The following is a 13,224-nucleotide window of genomic DNA, read 5'->3' as shown; positions in this document are numbered from 1 at the left end:
CAAGGGAGTGGGTTTTCAATAAAAGACATTGACAATATTCAGTTAAAATAATGTGAATCTCCCTGGATGCAATCACTGCATGCATTTGGGAACCTATTAAAAGTGATCCATGAATGTCATGGGAGGTCCAGAATGCTCCTCCTGGATACACTTCATAGATGAAAATAAGCATATGATTGTTTTCTGTTTCTTTAGCATACCTTTTCTCATATGAAGCATCACCCCTTTAGTACAGGCCACCATGCACGCTTTTGCCCCTTATTCAAACCTCTTTCTGGTGTGTGTTCATTCATTCATTCATTGGAATACCCTCCATGGGTTTAGAAGATAACATCTATGTTTTCGCTTTTGGCAATGACAATGGACATCACCATGACATTAGTCTATATATAGTACCTAGTGTGACAAATGGCAGAATCTATGTGAGGAGAAACAGTGGCTGTAGTAGGTGAGCCCAGGTGGCGCAGTGGTTAAATGCCTGTACTGCAGCCACTCACTCAAAACCAAAAGGTTGCGAGTTAAATACCAGTGAAAGGGCTCAAGCTCGACTCAGGCTTGCATCCTTCTGAGGTCACTAAAATGAGTACCCAGATTGTTGGGGGCAATTAGCTTACAGTTGTAAACCACTTAGACACTGATAGTTCAGTATGAAGCAGTATATAAATGAAGCTGTTTGTTTGAGTGGATGGGAAACACATCTATTCCAGCTACTTTCCACTTGCTGTCAGAATCAAGAACTCAAAACTTCTGTGCATTCAATGAGTAATGTATGTTGAAGCAGAACAGAACATTATTGAAAGTCAAGAATTCACCAATTCAGGGTTTAAGCTGAAACTGCCCATCTATCAACACAACCGATATATTGAAACCCCAACATCTCCTAATCCACCCACTAACAAAAGGCACGAACTCTATTCCTATCTATTCTCAATATCAGGCTATTCTAACCTCCTACTACATTCCAAAGCTCTGAAGTCCAAGGTTGAGATAGCAGCCCATCTGTGCCTTCCCAGCCCTTAACAACCAAACCTTAGTTCTAACTAACGCAATATCTCGAACCACAATACATGAATATCACAATCCCCATAATCCCCAAAACATCTGGTAGGACTACCAAGTTCTAACAGCTGGAGACTCTTGCATGTGCAATGACATAAAAGCCTCCAGTTTTGGGAATGAGGAGATAGAAGGAGCCTACTACCCAGTTGCTTTCATCACCTCTCCCCCACCACCACCACTGGGCATTGCCACCGTACTCCCCCCTTACTTTTGCTGCCTCTCTTCCCCTCTCCTATTTGCCTTCACTGCCTCTTTCTTCAGCCCCACAAGCAAGACAAGGCTGGACTAATTGGCACCAAGCATCATGGAGAGCTGCCCTCCCTAACTTCCCTTTGCCTCCCTCTCTTTCTTTCATCTCTCACTTCACCAGTCAGCATCATCATCTCCTTCCAGTGTTGAGGGAGAAACAGGCCAGTGCAGGGAGGAGGGAGCGGGAAGGTGAGCTTTGAGGCTATTGAGCATCCAGCCATTATGAAAACGTTTTTGCGTACCCTTTAACGTCCTTGTGTCCAGGTTGGGAACCACTACTTTAGGTTAAAGTAAGATCTTATGCTCTAAAGTCTCCCTCATGGTTCAAGTATTTTGGATAAAGTATTTCCATTTAATTAAAAAACAAATAAACACCCTTAGTGGTTTCCAAAGGAATTGTATAAGAGATTTATTTATATTATTAGTATTAGTACAGTATTAGCATTAGTATTATTACATGTTAAGTATCCCTTATTCAGAATTCTGAAATACTCCAAATTGCAAAAATGTCCCCATGTGTGGGTGAGATAGTGATACCTTTGCTTTCTGATGGTTCAGTGTACACAAATGTATGCTTCAATCAGAAATTATTAAAACTATTATGTAAAAAATTGCTTTCATGCTATGTGTATAAAGTATATACAAAACAAATGAATTTCATGTATAGACTTCGGTCTCATCTCAAAGATTTATAAAATGTATATAAAAATATTCCAAAATCTGAAATCCAAAACCCTTCTGGTCCCAAACATTTCAGATGATGGAGACTCAGCCTGTATTATTATTAACTACTACTACTACTACTACTACTACTATTATTATTACATTCCTTTATATTCCCCCTTTCTCCCAATAATGGAACTCAAGGCAACTGATCAGATATTTAAAATAATACACATTAAAAGCTATACAAAAACATTAATACAAGTATAAATATAAAATTTAAAAAGCAATTTAAAAATTATAAAGTTAAAACTTTAGAAAATATTAAATATTAAAAATATTAACATTCATTAAAAGACTATATACAAACCTTTAAAACCTTAAAAACAGTACCACACAGTATTAAAAACCCAACCCTAATCAGTTTTGTAAAAAAAATATATGTTCGGACTTGCTGATGGAAGGAGAGCAGGGATGGCACCATCCTGGCTTCTCTGAGGACAAACCTCCAGAGTCTTGGAGCAGCCACCGAGAAGCCCCCGTCATCTCCCTTATTCCCATCAAACAAGGCTGAGAAACACTCTTTGGATAACATTAGAGCTCTACTGGGCTCATAAAGGAAAATATAGCCCTGCAAAAGTAACATGGACACAATGCAATAGGACTTTATAACTTAAAACCAGCACTTTCGTTGTGTCTGCAAATGGAACAGGGGCCAGTGGAGCTGTCGCAACAAGGTGTTTTGCAACAAGGGAGTTGTGTGCTCCCTGTAGCCGGCCCCAGTTAACAACTTGGCTGCAGATGAAGTTTCTGAGCACTTTTCAAAGGCAGCCCCATGTACAGCTCATTACAGTAATCCAAACAGAACGTGACCAAGGCATGTACCACCATGGCCAAATCCAACTTTTCCAGGAATGAATGCAGTTGGCACACTAGCTTTACCTGTGCAAACACACTCCTGGTCATTTCTGAAACCTGACCAGAGCTGAATCCAGGAGTGCCTCAAATTGCACATTGTGTTTTCTTCGGGAATGCAAACCCATTTAAGAGATGTTGAATTCCTGTTCCCAGATCTGTCTTTCAACTGATCAGGAGTACCTGGTTTAGTACAGGAACAGCTTCCTTGGAATTGGGTGGAAAGAAGTAACAGACCTGGTATCAAGAGTAATGAAGATGGACAAGCAGGAGATCAGAAACAAAAGGAGTTTCGTGCCAGTGAAACAGCCAAAATAAAAGAATAAAAGGAAGGTGCTGGTGGCTGGGGACCCATTGCTCAGTAGTGGAGAGGGACTTGTGGGCCAGCCTAGCAAGAGGAGTCAGGAAATATGTGTCTTTCTTATACGCAGATGTGGAATGTCACTGGTGCCTTGCCATAATTCATCAAGAGCACAGATTGCTACCCCTTTCTCCTTATTTGTGTGGAGGCCAACAGCACTGCCAAGAATACCCCTGAGCAGATCTCCTGGGACTGTAAGGCCCTGGGCTGGAAGGTGAAGGCTCTAAAGGTTGAGGTGGTATTTTCTGCCAATTCCACCAGTGAAAGACAGAGGACCACAAAGGCAGAGGAAGACAATGCAAGTGAAGGACTTGTTACACAGATGGTGTTGACAGGAGAGGTTGAGCTTCAGAACTAGGCTTCTTCGAAAGATGACTACTGACTACAGATGGGCTGCACCTTGATGGGAAATAATGTCATTGGTAGTAGCATGGTCCTTAAACTAAATCCTTGGGTGTGGGCGGAGTTGGAGATGACAGCTCAAACAACAGCTCAAAGGCAAGCTATAAACACATAGATGTAAATACTGGAGGAAAGCTGAAAGTTAGAGGATGAGGGCCACAATAAGCCCTGCATTAAAATAAAAGATGAGTACAAGAAGGCTTTAGATGTTTATATACCAATGAGAAACAAACAAGACCAGCATGAAGTTGTGCAGATGAGCAAAGTGGTGCAGAAGGGAAGTATGACTTTAATAGTATACTGGAGACTTGATGGGATGATGGACACATAACAATTGAAGGCTAGAACCTATTCAAAAGGAATAGAAGGGCAGAAAAGGAGAGGGGAATGGCATTAGATGTCAAAGGGTGCAACTACACTGTAAAATAATGCAGTTTCATACCACTTTAACTGCCATGGCTCCATCCTACAGAATCCTGGGTTTTGCAAATTTGTGATGCACCAGCTCTCATTGGCAGAGAAAGTTAAAGACCTTGTAAAACTACGTATCCCAGGATTCCATATGATGGAGCTGCAACACTAATGTATGGTGAAAATGTTGTAGATGTCATTTATCTGGATTTGAGCCAATCATCTGATAAAGTCCCCAAAATATTTTGATTGCCAAACTGATTAAATAAGGAATAGATGGAAAAATCTTTAGATTTTTCTGAATCTTCAAAACTGCAAGAGGGAAGGTTTTGATTAAGCATCTTGAGAGTAGGAGCTATTCGAAAATCCCAGCAAACAAATTTCTGACCACATAGACAAGTTCTGGACATTTTCAGCTAATAAACTAAAGTACTAGGTTAGTATTATAATTTAGAATGCTAGTTGTATCTATTTTTAATCACATTGTGAGCTGCCCTGCATCAAGTATTAGGAGAAAGTCAAGACAGAAATAAATAAATACAATGAAGGAAAGAAGGAAGGAATGATTAATGGACTGTCACAGCCTCTAAATTTCTTGGCACAATTTAAAGAGGCCGGTATCCTGTCAATGAAACACTTACTGCGCCAGAATATGCCACGTGTCCTCAATATACATACAGGTGCTCCTGGACAGATCTGAAATGCCTATAGATGTTAAAGTTCTCTACAGATATGGGTGGGTGACATCAACTGGCAGAAAAGACAGTTTAAGACTTTTGGCCATAATTCACTGTGTATCTAAAGGCTTTAAAAAAAACCTGTGACAGCCAAGCAGCATACATCCACTTGCATGAGAGCGTGACAGCAAATGGGAACCTTCAGAAAAAGAAGATGGATCAAGTATGGTTTTCAAGTCTGCCTACTCTTTTAATGGTTGTTTCCTATCAGTTTATTTGTATCATTTGCAAGAAAAATCTAACAAGTGAGAAAGCACTGCAATATTTTTGAAAATTGGGCTGCTCCCTTTTGTTTGGCAAACAGAGCTTGGCTAACAGCTGAAACCAATAGGAGTGTTTTGCGTGGGCACGGTGGAAGAGACAGCATAAGGTGAGATTAGGTTGACTGGGGTAAATATCCATAGCCCCATAAAGTCTTGTGGGAGAGTTTGTTGGGCCAAGGGTGAGGGTCAATAGGGGGAAGGCTGTTTTGTGAAGTTGAGGGCCTTCATGGTTGGTATACATAGTTTTTTGTGGGTTTTTCGGCCATGTGGCCATGTTCCAGAAAGTTTGTTTCTGGTGTTTCGCCAGCAACCGTGACTGGCATCGTCAGAGAATGCTAATAAAGTAATAAAATGTATTTATATCCTGCCTCTCTACAAAATGCAATCGAATGCTGGCATGGAAGTGAGTGGGGTATATATACACTGTGTGATCCTAGGTTGGGAGGAGTGATTTCCATGTTAATCTGTGTATTGTTCTGTTGTTGAATGGCAAGGCCTCAGAGTGGGAGGATATGCAGAGGACTTGTGTCTGTTTACAGTGCACCCATGCCACCTGCGGGCGCACTATATGTGGCTTCCTGCTTATGCGGAAGCCACGCAACAATACAAACTGGTGCGCGCACCCATGGCGCATGAGCTGCGTCACACCACTGCATGCACGCGCCCCACTGTTTCTTATGGGGCGCAAGCATACACGGATTTCCCTTATGCGGGGTAGTCCAGAACAGATTCTCCATATAAGGGGAGGGCCCACTGTAATTAGAGATCTATTGTTTGTAGGAAAAACCCCTGATCCTGTGTGGTTTTCATTTGCATTTGCTGAGTCTTGATCTTAATGGTTTTCAGGTCTGGTTACCAAACTTTACTAACTTTAAGGGTTTCTTCTTCCCTGTTGAAGTTGTCCAGGTGTTTGTGGATTTCAATAGTTTCCCTGTGCATTCTGAACTGGTAGTTGTTGGCATGGTCTAGAATTTCAGTGTTTTCAAATTTTATGCCTAGGATGGTTTATAATGTGTTCTGCTACTGCTGATTTTTCTGGCTGACCCAGTCTGCAATGTCTCTCATGTCCTTGATTTGTGTTTGAACACTGTGTTTGGTGGTTCCTATGTAGAATTGTTCGCAGCTGCATGGTATGCAGTAAACCCCTGTGACTGTGAGAGGGTCTCTCCTGTCCTTCGCTGAGTGCAGCATTTGCTGAATTTTCTTGGTGGGTTTGTAAACTGTTTGGAGGCTGTGTTTCCTCACCAGTTTCCCTATTCTGTCTGTGATTCCTTTGATATATGGTAAAAAATACCTTCCCTTCCCGTTTGTCTTCACTCCTCTGGGTTTTCTGGGTCTGGCAGCCATTCTGATGTCTGAGCTGGAGTAACTATTAGCCTGTAGAGCCCAGTCTAGGTGCTTCAATTCATCTTCCAGGAAATGGGGTTCACAGATCCTTTTTGTCTAGTCCACCAATATTGTTATTGTGCTACTTTTTTGTACTGGGTGATGATTGGAGTTCTTGTTCAGGTATCTGTCTCTGTGTGTATTCTGTATACCAAATGTTGGTTCGGTTTGTGAACGACCAGGATATCCAAGGCGGTTTGGTTTGGTTGACTTAGTGGAGGCTTGCTTGTGTGCACATTACTGTCTATTGTTCTATTTTAGTTTGGTGGCCTTGTGTCTTTTGGGTCAAGGCTGATTGTGTGAGCTGAGCGGAGGTGTGATTGTGTGTTGTTCTATTGTGTGTAGCCCCAGATCCCCTTTTTGAGCACCTGGTCTCAGGGTGGTTGGGCTCAGAGGAACTGAGTCAGACTTGGTGGTGTATAGAGACACCTAAGACCATAGATTATTCCCATCTGCCTTTTAAAGGTCCCCCCTTCATTGTTCAGTTCTTGTGCTATTTGTCTTGCTCTCTGTATATAATTTAGGCTATTAAATCCAGCATCTGATGTACTCCAGCATTCAAGAATATTGTCTCACTCCCCCACACAACTCAAAGCTCTCCTGATCAGAACTTTCAGATTATTTGCAAAAGATTTCCTGCCAACTTTTGTGAGGTGCAACCCATCCCATGCCCGAAGTCCACCTCTATGAAACTACGCATTATGGTCCAGGAAGCCAAGTAGTTCCCAGTGGCACTATCTGTGGAGCCAGTTGTTCACTTCCACTATTTTTGTCTCCCTTCCTGGGCCATGCCCTTCCACTCGAAAGACAGATGAATACATGATTTTGTGAGAGCTCCAGAAGCTCCCAGGACAACCATCCTTTCATGAATTGCAGGCCTCATATTGGAGACTGCGGGGCAGTTTTGACAGAGGGTTTTTACACTTTTGACAGAGTTTCTCATAGAATTGAAAGGTACAACAACCCATCTAGTCCAGTACTGTCAATTCAAGAATCCACAGCTAAAATATCCCTAACAAGTAGTCATTAAATCTTTGTTTAGAGACAAGTACAGGACCTCCTGTTTAAAAACATTCAGTGGAGGAGAGTACCACCTTCTGAGGTAGTTTATTCTATTGTCCAACAGTTCATGAAATTCTTCCTAATGTTTAGTCAGATTGCCTTTCTTCTAAGCTGAATTCATTGATGCAGGTCCTGCTTTCTTGAACAGCAGAAAACAAGCTCGCTCCATTCTCCACTTCATATTACGTACTTCAGAATTTTAAAAATGCCTACCCTATCTCCTCTCCAGGCTAAACATAGCTAGCACCCTCCAACAATTCTCACAGAGTTTGCCTTGTAGGCCCTTTACTCTCTTGGTGACCCATCCGTTTTCCAGTATCCAGTGCCCAAACCAGGATGCAGTATCTGCACTGTTGCTTTATGGAGGGCATATAACTTTGGGAGATGATATATAACAGAGATGGGCAAGTGTGAAAGGCCACACATCTGCATTAGTCCTCAGGGGACCTAGGAGTGCCACACATTCTCCTGCCAAAACATACACCCTGCCCCAAATATCTCTAGGGGGAATAGGGCATTTTCACTATGTTTGGGGGCTTTATAAAAGGCATTACCTGGAACTAAACTGACCAAGGGTGCTGCAAAATGTAGCAGTAATGCATCCCACGTCCCACACTGGACATCCTGGAGCATTTCAGGGGGAAAAGTTACACCACTCCAGCCCTACTGTTTGAGAGGAGGCGTGCCTATGAGAGAGGCACCTTTAAAAGCTGGCTCACAGACCTTTGAACCCAGGGACATCACTCCAGCCCAAATGTTTGAGAGGTGTGCCTGTGAGAGAGGCACCTTTAAAAGCTAGTCCACAGATCTCTGAGCCCAGGAACACCACTCCAGCCCAGCTGTTTGAGAGGAGGTGTGCCTGTGAAAGCGGCACCTTTAAAAGCTAGCTCACAGATCTTTGACCATTTTGCCCCAGCCCCGAGCGGAGGACAAACCCTGGAGCTCGCTTCCCTGCCAGATACCAACTATGACCAGCTGTGAGCGGTGTTGAGGGAGCATGAGGCCACGCTTCAAAAGCCTCACGGCTCTCCTCCGGACCATCTCGCCCCAGCCCCGAGCGGAGGATGAATCCTGGAGCTCGCCTCCCTGCCTGATACCAACTATGGCCAGCTGTGAGTGGCTCTGAGGGATTCCGAGGCCAGGCTTCAAAAGCTTCACGGCTCTCCTCCAGGTAATCCAGCCACCAGCCTATGAAGGAAGACGGACCCGGAGCTCACCTCCCACCCAGTACCAAATAGGGCCAGCTTAGACGGAGTGTGGCATTTTACTTGTTTTGCATTGTTTTAATTGTTTAATTTAATCTAAATTGAGGAATTTGCTATTATCTTGTAATGTTTTTGGGAGTATATGGGACTATGGTCTCCTATCAGTACTGTATTATTACTGTCCTGGTATTTGTATTGAACAGTATTTTTTTGCTGCTAGGGGAAAGTATATATTTGTTAGATTAAATATGTTGGGGTATATTTTAATTTATTATGTTTATACTGTGGGTTTTGTTCTTTGTATTTTTCTCTCTATATTTATATATATTTTCTTTGCTTTGGACATTAGGTTTATGTTTTGTATTCTGGCTTATGTTTACTGTATGATTATTTTTTGTATCTAATGTAATCCGCTTCGATTCTGTGGGGAAAAGGCGGAATAGAAATAAATCATTATTATTATTATATGAAATTTTTTTACAAAAAATGTTTTCAATGCCTGAAAGGGGCAGATGGCCTCCACATCCATTAGAGTGCATTGGGGGCGAATCTGGAACCTTTTTTGCAAAAAAAATATTTTACCCCGGGGGGACCTTGGGGACACAAAAATAGCTCACCCCAATATATAAGCTGGATCCAGTATAGGATATGTTGCATCCCTGCTGTTAAATTTAAAATTGGATTGAAATGCACAACATGCCTAAACTATCATGAGCCTGTTGGCAGCATTCATTTATAACTGGCCCCAAAGAACATAAGGAAGTGGAATACCTGCACAGGAAAGGATTGGGTTACTCTAGTATTGAGAAATGTTAATAGCCAGTCAGAACAGCCTTCACTTTATAAACACAGATGCTATTTGTCCTCACAATGACCAGAACCTACTGCTGAAGGATCCATCCATTCTTCCCTCTGTATATTGTAATTCTTACCTTCACTTCTACATGAGCCATCAGGACAGCAAAGTTGGTTAGGTGGTTACAGGAACATGTTGTGTGTGTCTTGTTTGTTGTTAGCAGCCGACATCCTTGAGTTGACCAATATCCTGTCATTGTGCGTTTAGAATAGCTCCAGAATGAACAGTTTGGGTTGAAATTTTCCTCTGACTGCTATACATAAAAATAAAGTATATAGACAGGTAGACTGGAAACACTGAAACATTAAACATATTAACTCAGCCACAAAAGCAGACATTGAAACACTGCAAATTCTTACTTTGTTCATGACTGATATCTATCCTAGATTATACTGAGCTTTTCAGAACTATTTTTTTATACTTCCACTGCAATTGCCCAGCAGTGACAGTCCTTTTTGGCTGGATCATTGTCATTCTCTCTCTGTAGCCAGGATAAAGTAATACCAGGTTTGTTGCCTTAACAAAGCCTTAAAGGCAGGAGGACTGTACATCAAATAAACCACTCTCATTTCAAATAAATAAAAATGAAATGATTATATTAAAATAATGGTTCTACATCTTATGAATGTGGTGTGTATGACTAGATTTTTTTTTCCCTTTTAAAAATCCACAGATAAAAAGATACCTTAATGCACACACAAAATGTTTATTAGATTCACAACGTATTGCCTGAAAGAAGTGATAGATTTGAGAAAACCTTGTAAATGCTTTCTGATATGTGAAATTGAAGGCTTTCATGGCTGGTATCCAAAGATTTTTGTGGGTTTTTGGGCTATGTGGCTGTGTCCTGGAAGAGTTTACTCCTGACAGTTTGCCAGCATTTTAGCTGGCATCTTCAGAAAATGCTGGTGTGAAAGTGAGTGGGGTATATATGCTGTGTGACCCTTGGCTGAGAAGAAGTGATTTCCATGTTAATCTCTGTGTTGGTCTGTTGTTGAATGGCAAGGCCTCAGGGAGTCTATTTAATTAGTGATCCACTGTCTGCTGGGAAACCTTCCTGACCCTGGGTGGATTTCATTTGCACTTGCTGGGTCTTGATTTTGGTGTTTTTCACGACTGGTAGTCAACCTTTGTTTACTTGTTTTCTTTCCTGTTTAAGTTGTCTAGGTGTTTGTGGATTTCAATGGCTTCCTTGTGGATTCTGACTTGATTTCTGGTATGTTTTCAGGAGAAAAGGCAGAAACAGCCTAGGCTATAAATATAGTGTTACCTGCAAGGTATTTCCTTACCTTAATGTGTCTGACAGTGAACACAACAGGATCAGCCAAATAAACCTTGTTGCTGAATTCTTTGTTTATTGCTGCTGTAATGATAGGAGAATTCACTATTACGGAATGATTTGTAGACATTGCTTCCAACCCCAGTTTCATGCTGGCATTCTCTGTGGACAGGTAAGGGCCCAGGTTGTTGTACAGGACAAAAGCCACTCGGATTTCACCTGGAGAGGAAAAAGGGGATAATGGGGAGATTATAGCCATCGTCATAATCCCTTCCTCTAGAGCAGAGTGGCAACCCTTAAAGGTGTCTGTCAGAGATGGAGCTCTAGTAGTGGGATATTCTAAAAAGATGGAGGAAATCCTACCCACATCAAGAACTAATGTGTTCACGATTCCTACTTTGCAGTGACTTCACAGAAAAGCTAACTCTGCCACTATGGCAGTTATTTAAAAAAACCCACACCACATAGGTATTATAAATGGTAAAGTGCACATATTTATCATAGTGTTACATAATAAAATTAACTTATTTACAGACATGAGAGTAACTGCAGCATGGCTATTGCTGTACATCAACAGCACTGAGGTGACACTTCTTCATCACCAGAAGACACCAGCAACACTGGAAAAAGAGTGATCTACATGTCGATTGTTCCCATAAGACTTCACACTGACTACTAAATGGCAGCACTGGAGCTACTTCTTTATAGAACAAGGTAGCAAACGAAAGGCCGTACATTGTACCATCAGTTGTCTTTCAATGGGGGCCTTAACAAATCTGTCATGTTTGACTGATCCTTTAAGACAAAAAAACATAGTCCACAGTTCTGCAAGTGAAGACACACTTTACAGGTTGAAGGTCCCAGTTCCTTCCTCCAGAGTAAGCATGGCTAGTAAAGATCTCTGTCTGACATCCTGGAGAACTACTGACATTCAGACCAGATGGTTCTAGATTACAGAGAACCACACTTGACTCATGTCATTCTAACAGTTGAAGCAAAAACAAGATGAAGTCATATATATCAGCTACACGAATGCATTGTTTAAACAGTATCATTGTGAAGTGCTGAACTTACCATTTCGACCATTCTGCTTCAGTGTGTTTGCTGAGAGCTGGATAGTGCTACCGTAGCCCATATTCTGTGGGAACCTAAGGCCTTCCAAGTTTCCTTCTGTACTTAATCTTGCTACTTCCAACTCTATTAATATGAAACAAGTAAAAATTGAATGCATGTAAGTCAAAGAGTGCAACTGATAACAAATATGGAAGCCCAAATGTAGTTCTTTTATAGTTCAAATACACAACAATTATTTATTAAAATCTCTTGAGACACCCATCCCCCTGCAGATATCAAAATCCGCCACACTTTTGCCCACTTATAAAATAATTCTTCAACCAGTTTAAGAGCTTCTAGTAAGACTTAGCTCTGAACTAGAACAGCCTCAACAGGGGCAGTTTCAGGCTTTTTTTGCTGGTAACCGCAGAATCGTTGCCATTTCTTGGAGTGGTGGACATGTGTGGAACAGTAGATTGCATGTAGGACAGACTCCAGGAAACCAAGGTTCAGATCCTCACTCAACCATGGAAACCCACTGGGTGACCTTGGGAAAGCCACATTCTCTCAACCTCAAAGGAAGGCAATGGCAAGCTCTCTCTGAAGAAATTTCCCAAGAAAATTCAGTGATTAGTTCCCCCTAAGGTTGCTGTACATCAGAAACAAGATGAAGGCACACAACAACACAATGTACAAGTGCTCATCTATGTAAAAAAGGTGAGATGCATTTCAACAGAATCTGTGACTGACAACTATGGGATCATGACTTGTATCTTTCCTGTTCCTTTGTAATAAGAACAGGAATAATATCTTTAAACACAGGGGCCTCTATTAATGTGTGTCCTTTTAACTGACATCACAAGACCTGCCTATACTGTATGTACAGTAATTTGCACCTATGGAGCCTTATAATCTCCACAACTGTGGACATAACCCACCATGGATCACTCCTGTATTTGGAATGTAAATCTACATTTATTTCTAAAGTTTCAATTATTTCCACAGTATGAACACTGAGCTCCTCTTGCTCAGAAAATATATGTGAGTTGGAACAGAGTACTTTCCCCACACTTTTTTTTTGCTTAGCTTTGATGGAAGTACTGGTCACCACAATTTGTTTCTTAGCTGCAACATGGTTTTCCTGACACTCAAGAAACTCAGTCAGGAAGAATAACACAGTGGCAAGAACTTTGGATGTGAAGTTGAAGGTTTTCAGGGCCAGCATTCTCTGACTATGCCAGCCACAAATTCAGGTGAAACGTCAGGAATAAATTATTCTAGAACACAGCCACATAGCACGAAAAACCCACACAAAAGTTTGCA

At 41.5% G+C, this 13,224-nt stretch overlaps 1 protein-coding gene across 32 annotated transcripts in view; it reads right to left on the bottom strand.

Moving 5' to 3' along the window:
* ADGRL3 (adhesion G protein-coupled receptor L3) overlaps positions 1 to 13,224 on the bottom strand; it is a 459,475-nt gene that overhangs the window by 162,485 nt on the left and 283,766 nt on the right. For 24 of the 32 annotated variants that reach the window (XM_042454258.1, XM_042454256.1, XM_042454257.1 and 21 more), the window contains 3 exons: positions 11,923 to 12,045; positions 10,859 to 11,067; positions 9,646 to 9,822 (listed from right to left, as the gene is read on the bottom strand). In XM_042454258.1, the coding sequence (XP_042310192.1) occupies positions 9,646 to 9,822; positions 10,859 to 11,067; positions 11,923 to 12,045 (509 nt within the window). The remainder of the gene's footprint in view (positions 1 to 9,645; positions 9,823 to 10,858; positions 11,068 to 11,922; positions 12,046 to 13,224) is intronic. The other 8 variants (XM_042454237.1, XM_042454245.1, XM_042454268.1 and 5 more) reach the window with 1 other exon arrangement.

The sequence above is a fragment of the Sceloporus undulatus genome, chromosome 2, assembly GCF_019175285.1.
Source record: "Sceloporus undulatus isolate JIND9_A2432 ecotype Alabama chromosome 2, SceUnd_v1.1, whole genome shotgun sequence".
NCBI lineage: Eukaryota > Metazoa > Chordata > Lepidosauria > Squamata > Phrynosomatidae > Sceloporus > Sceloporus undulatus.
Note: the sequence above shows the minus strand (reverse complement) of the source record. Positions and strands in the feature narration are given on the sequence as shown.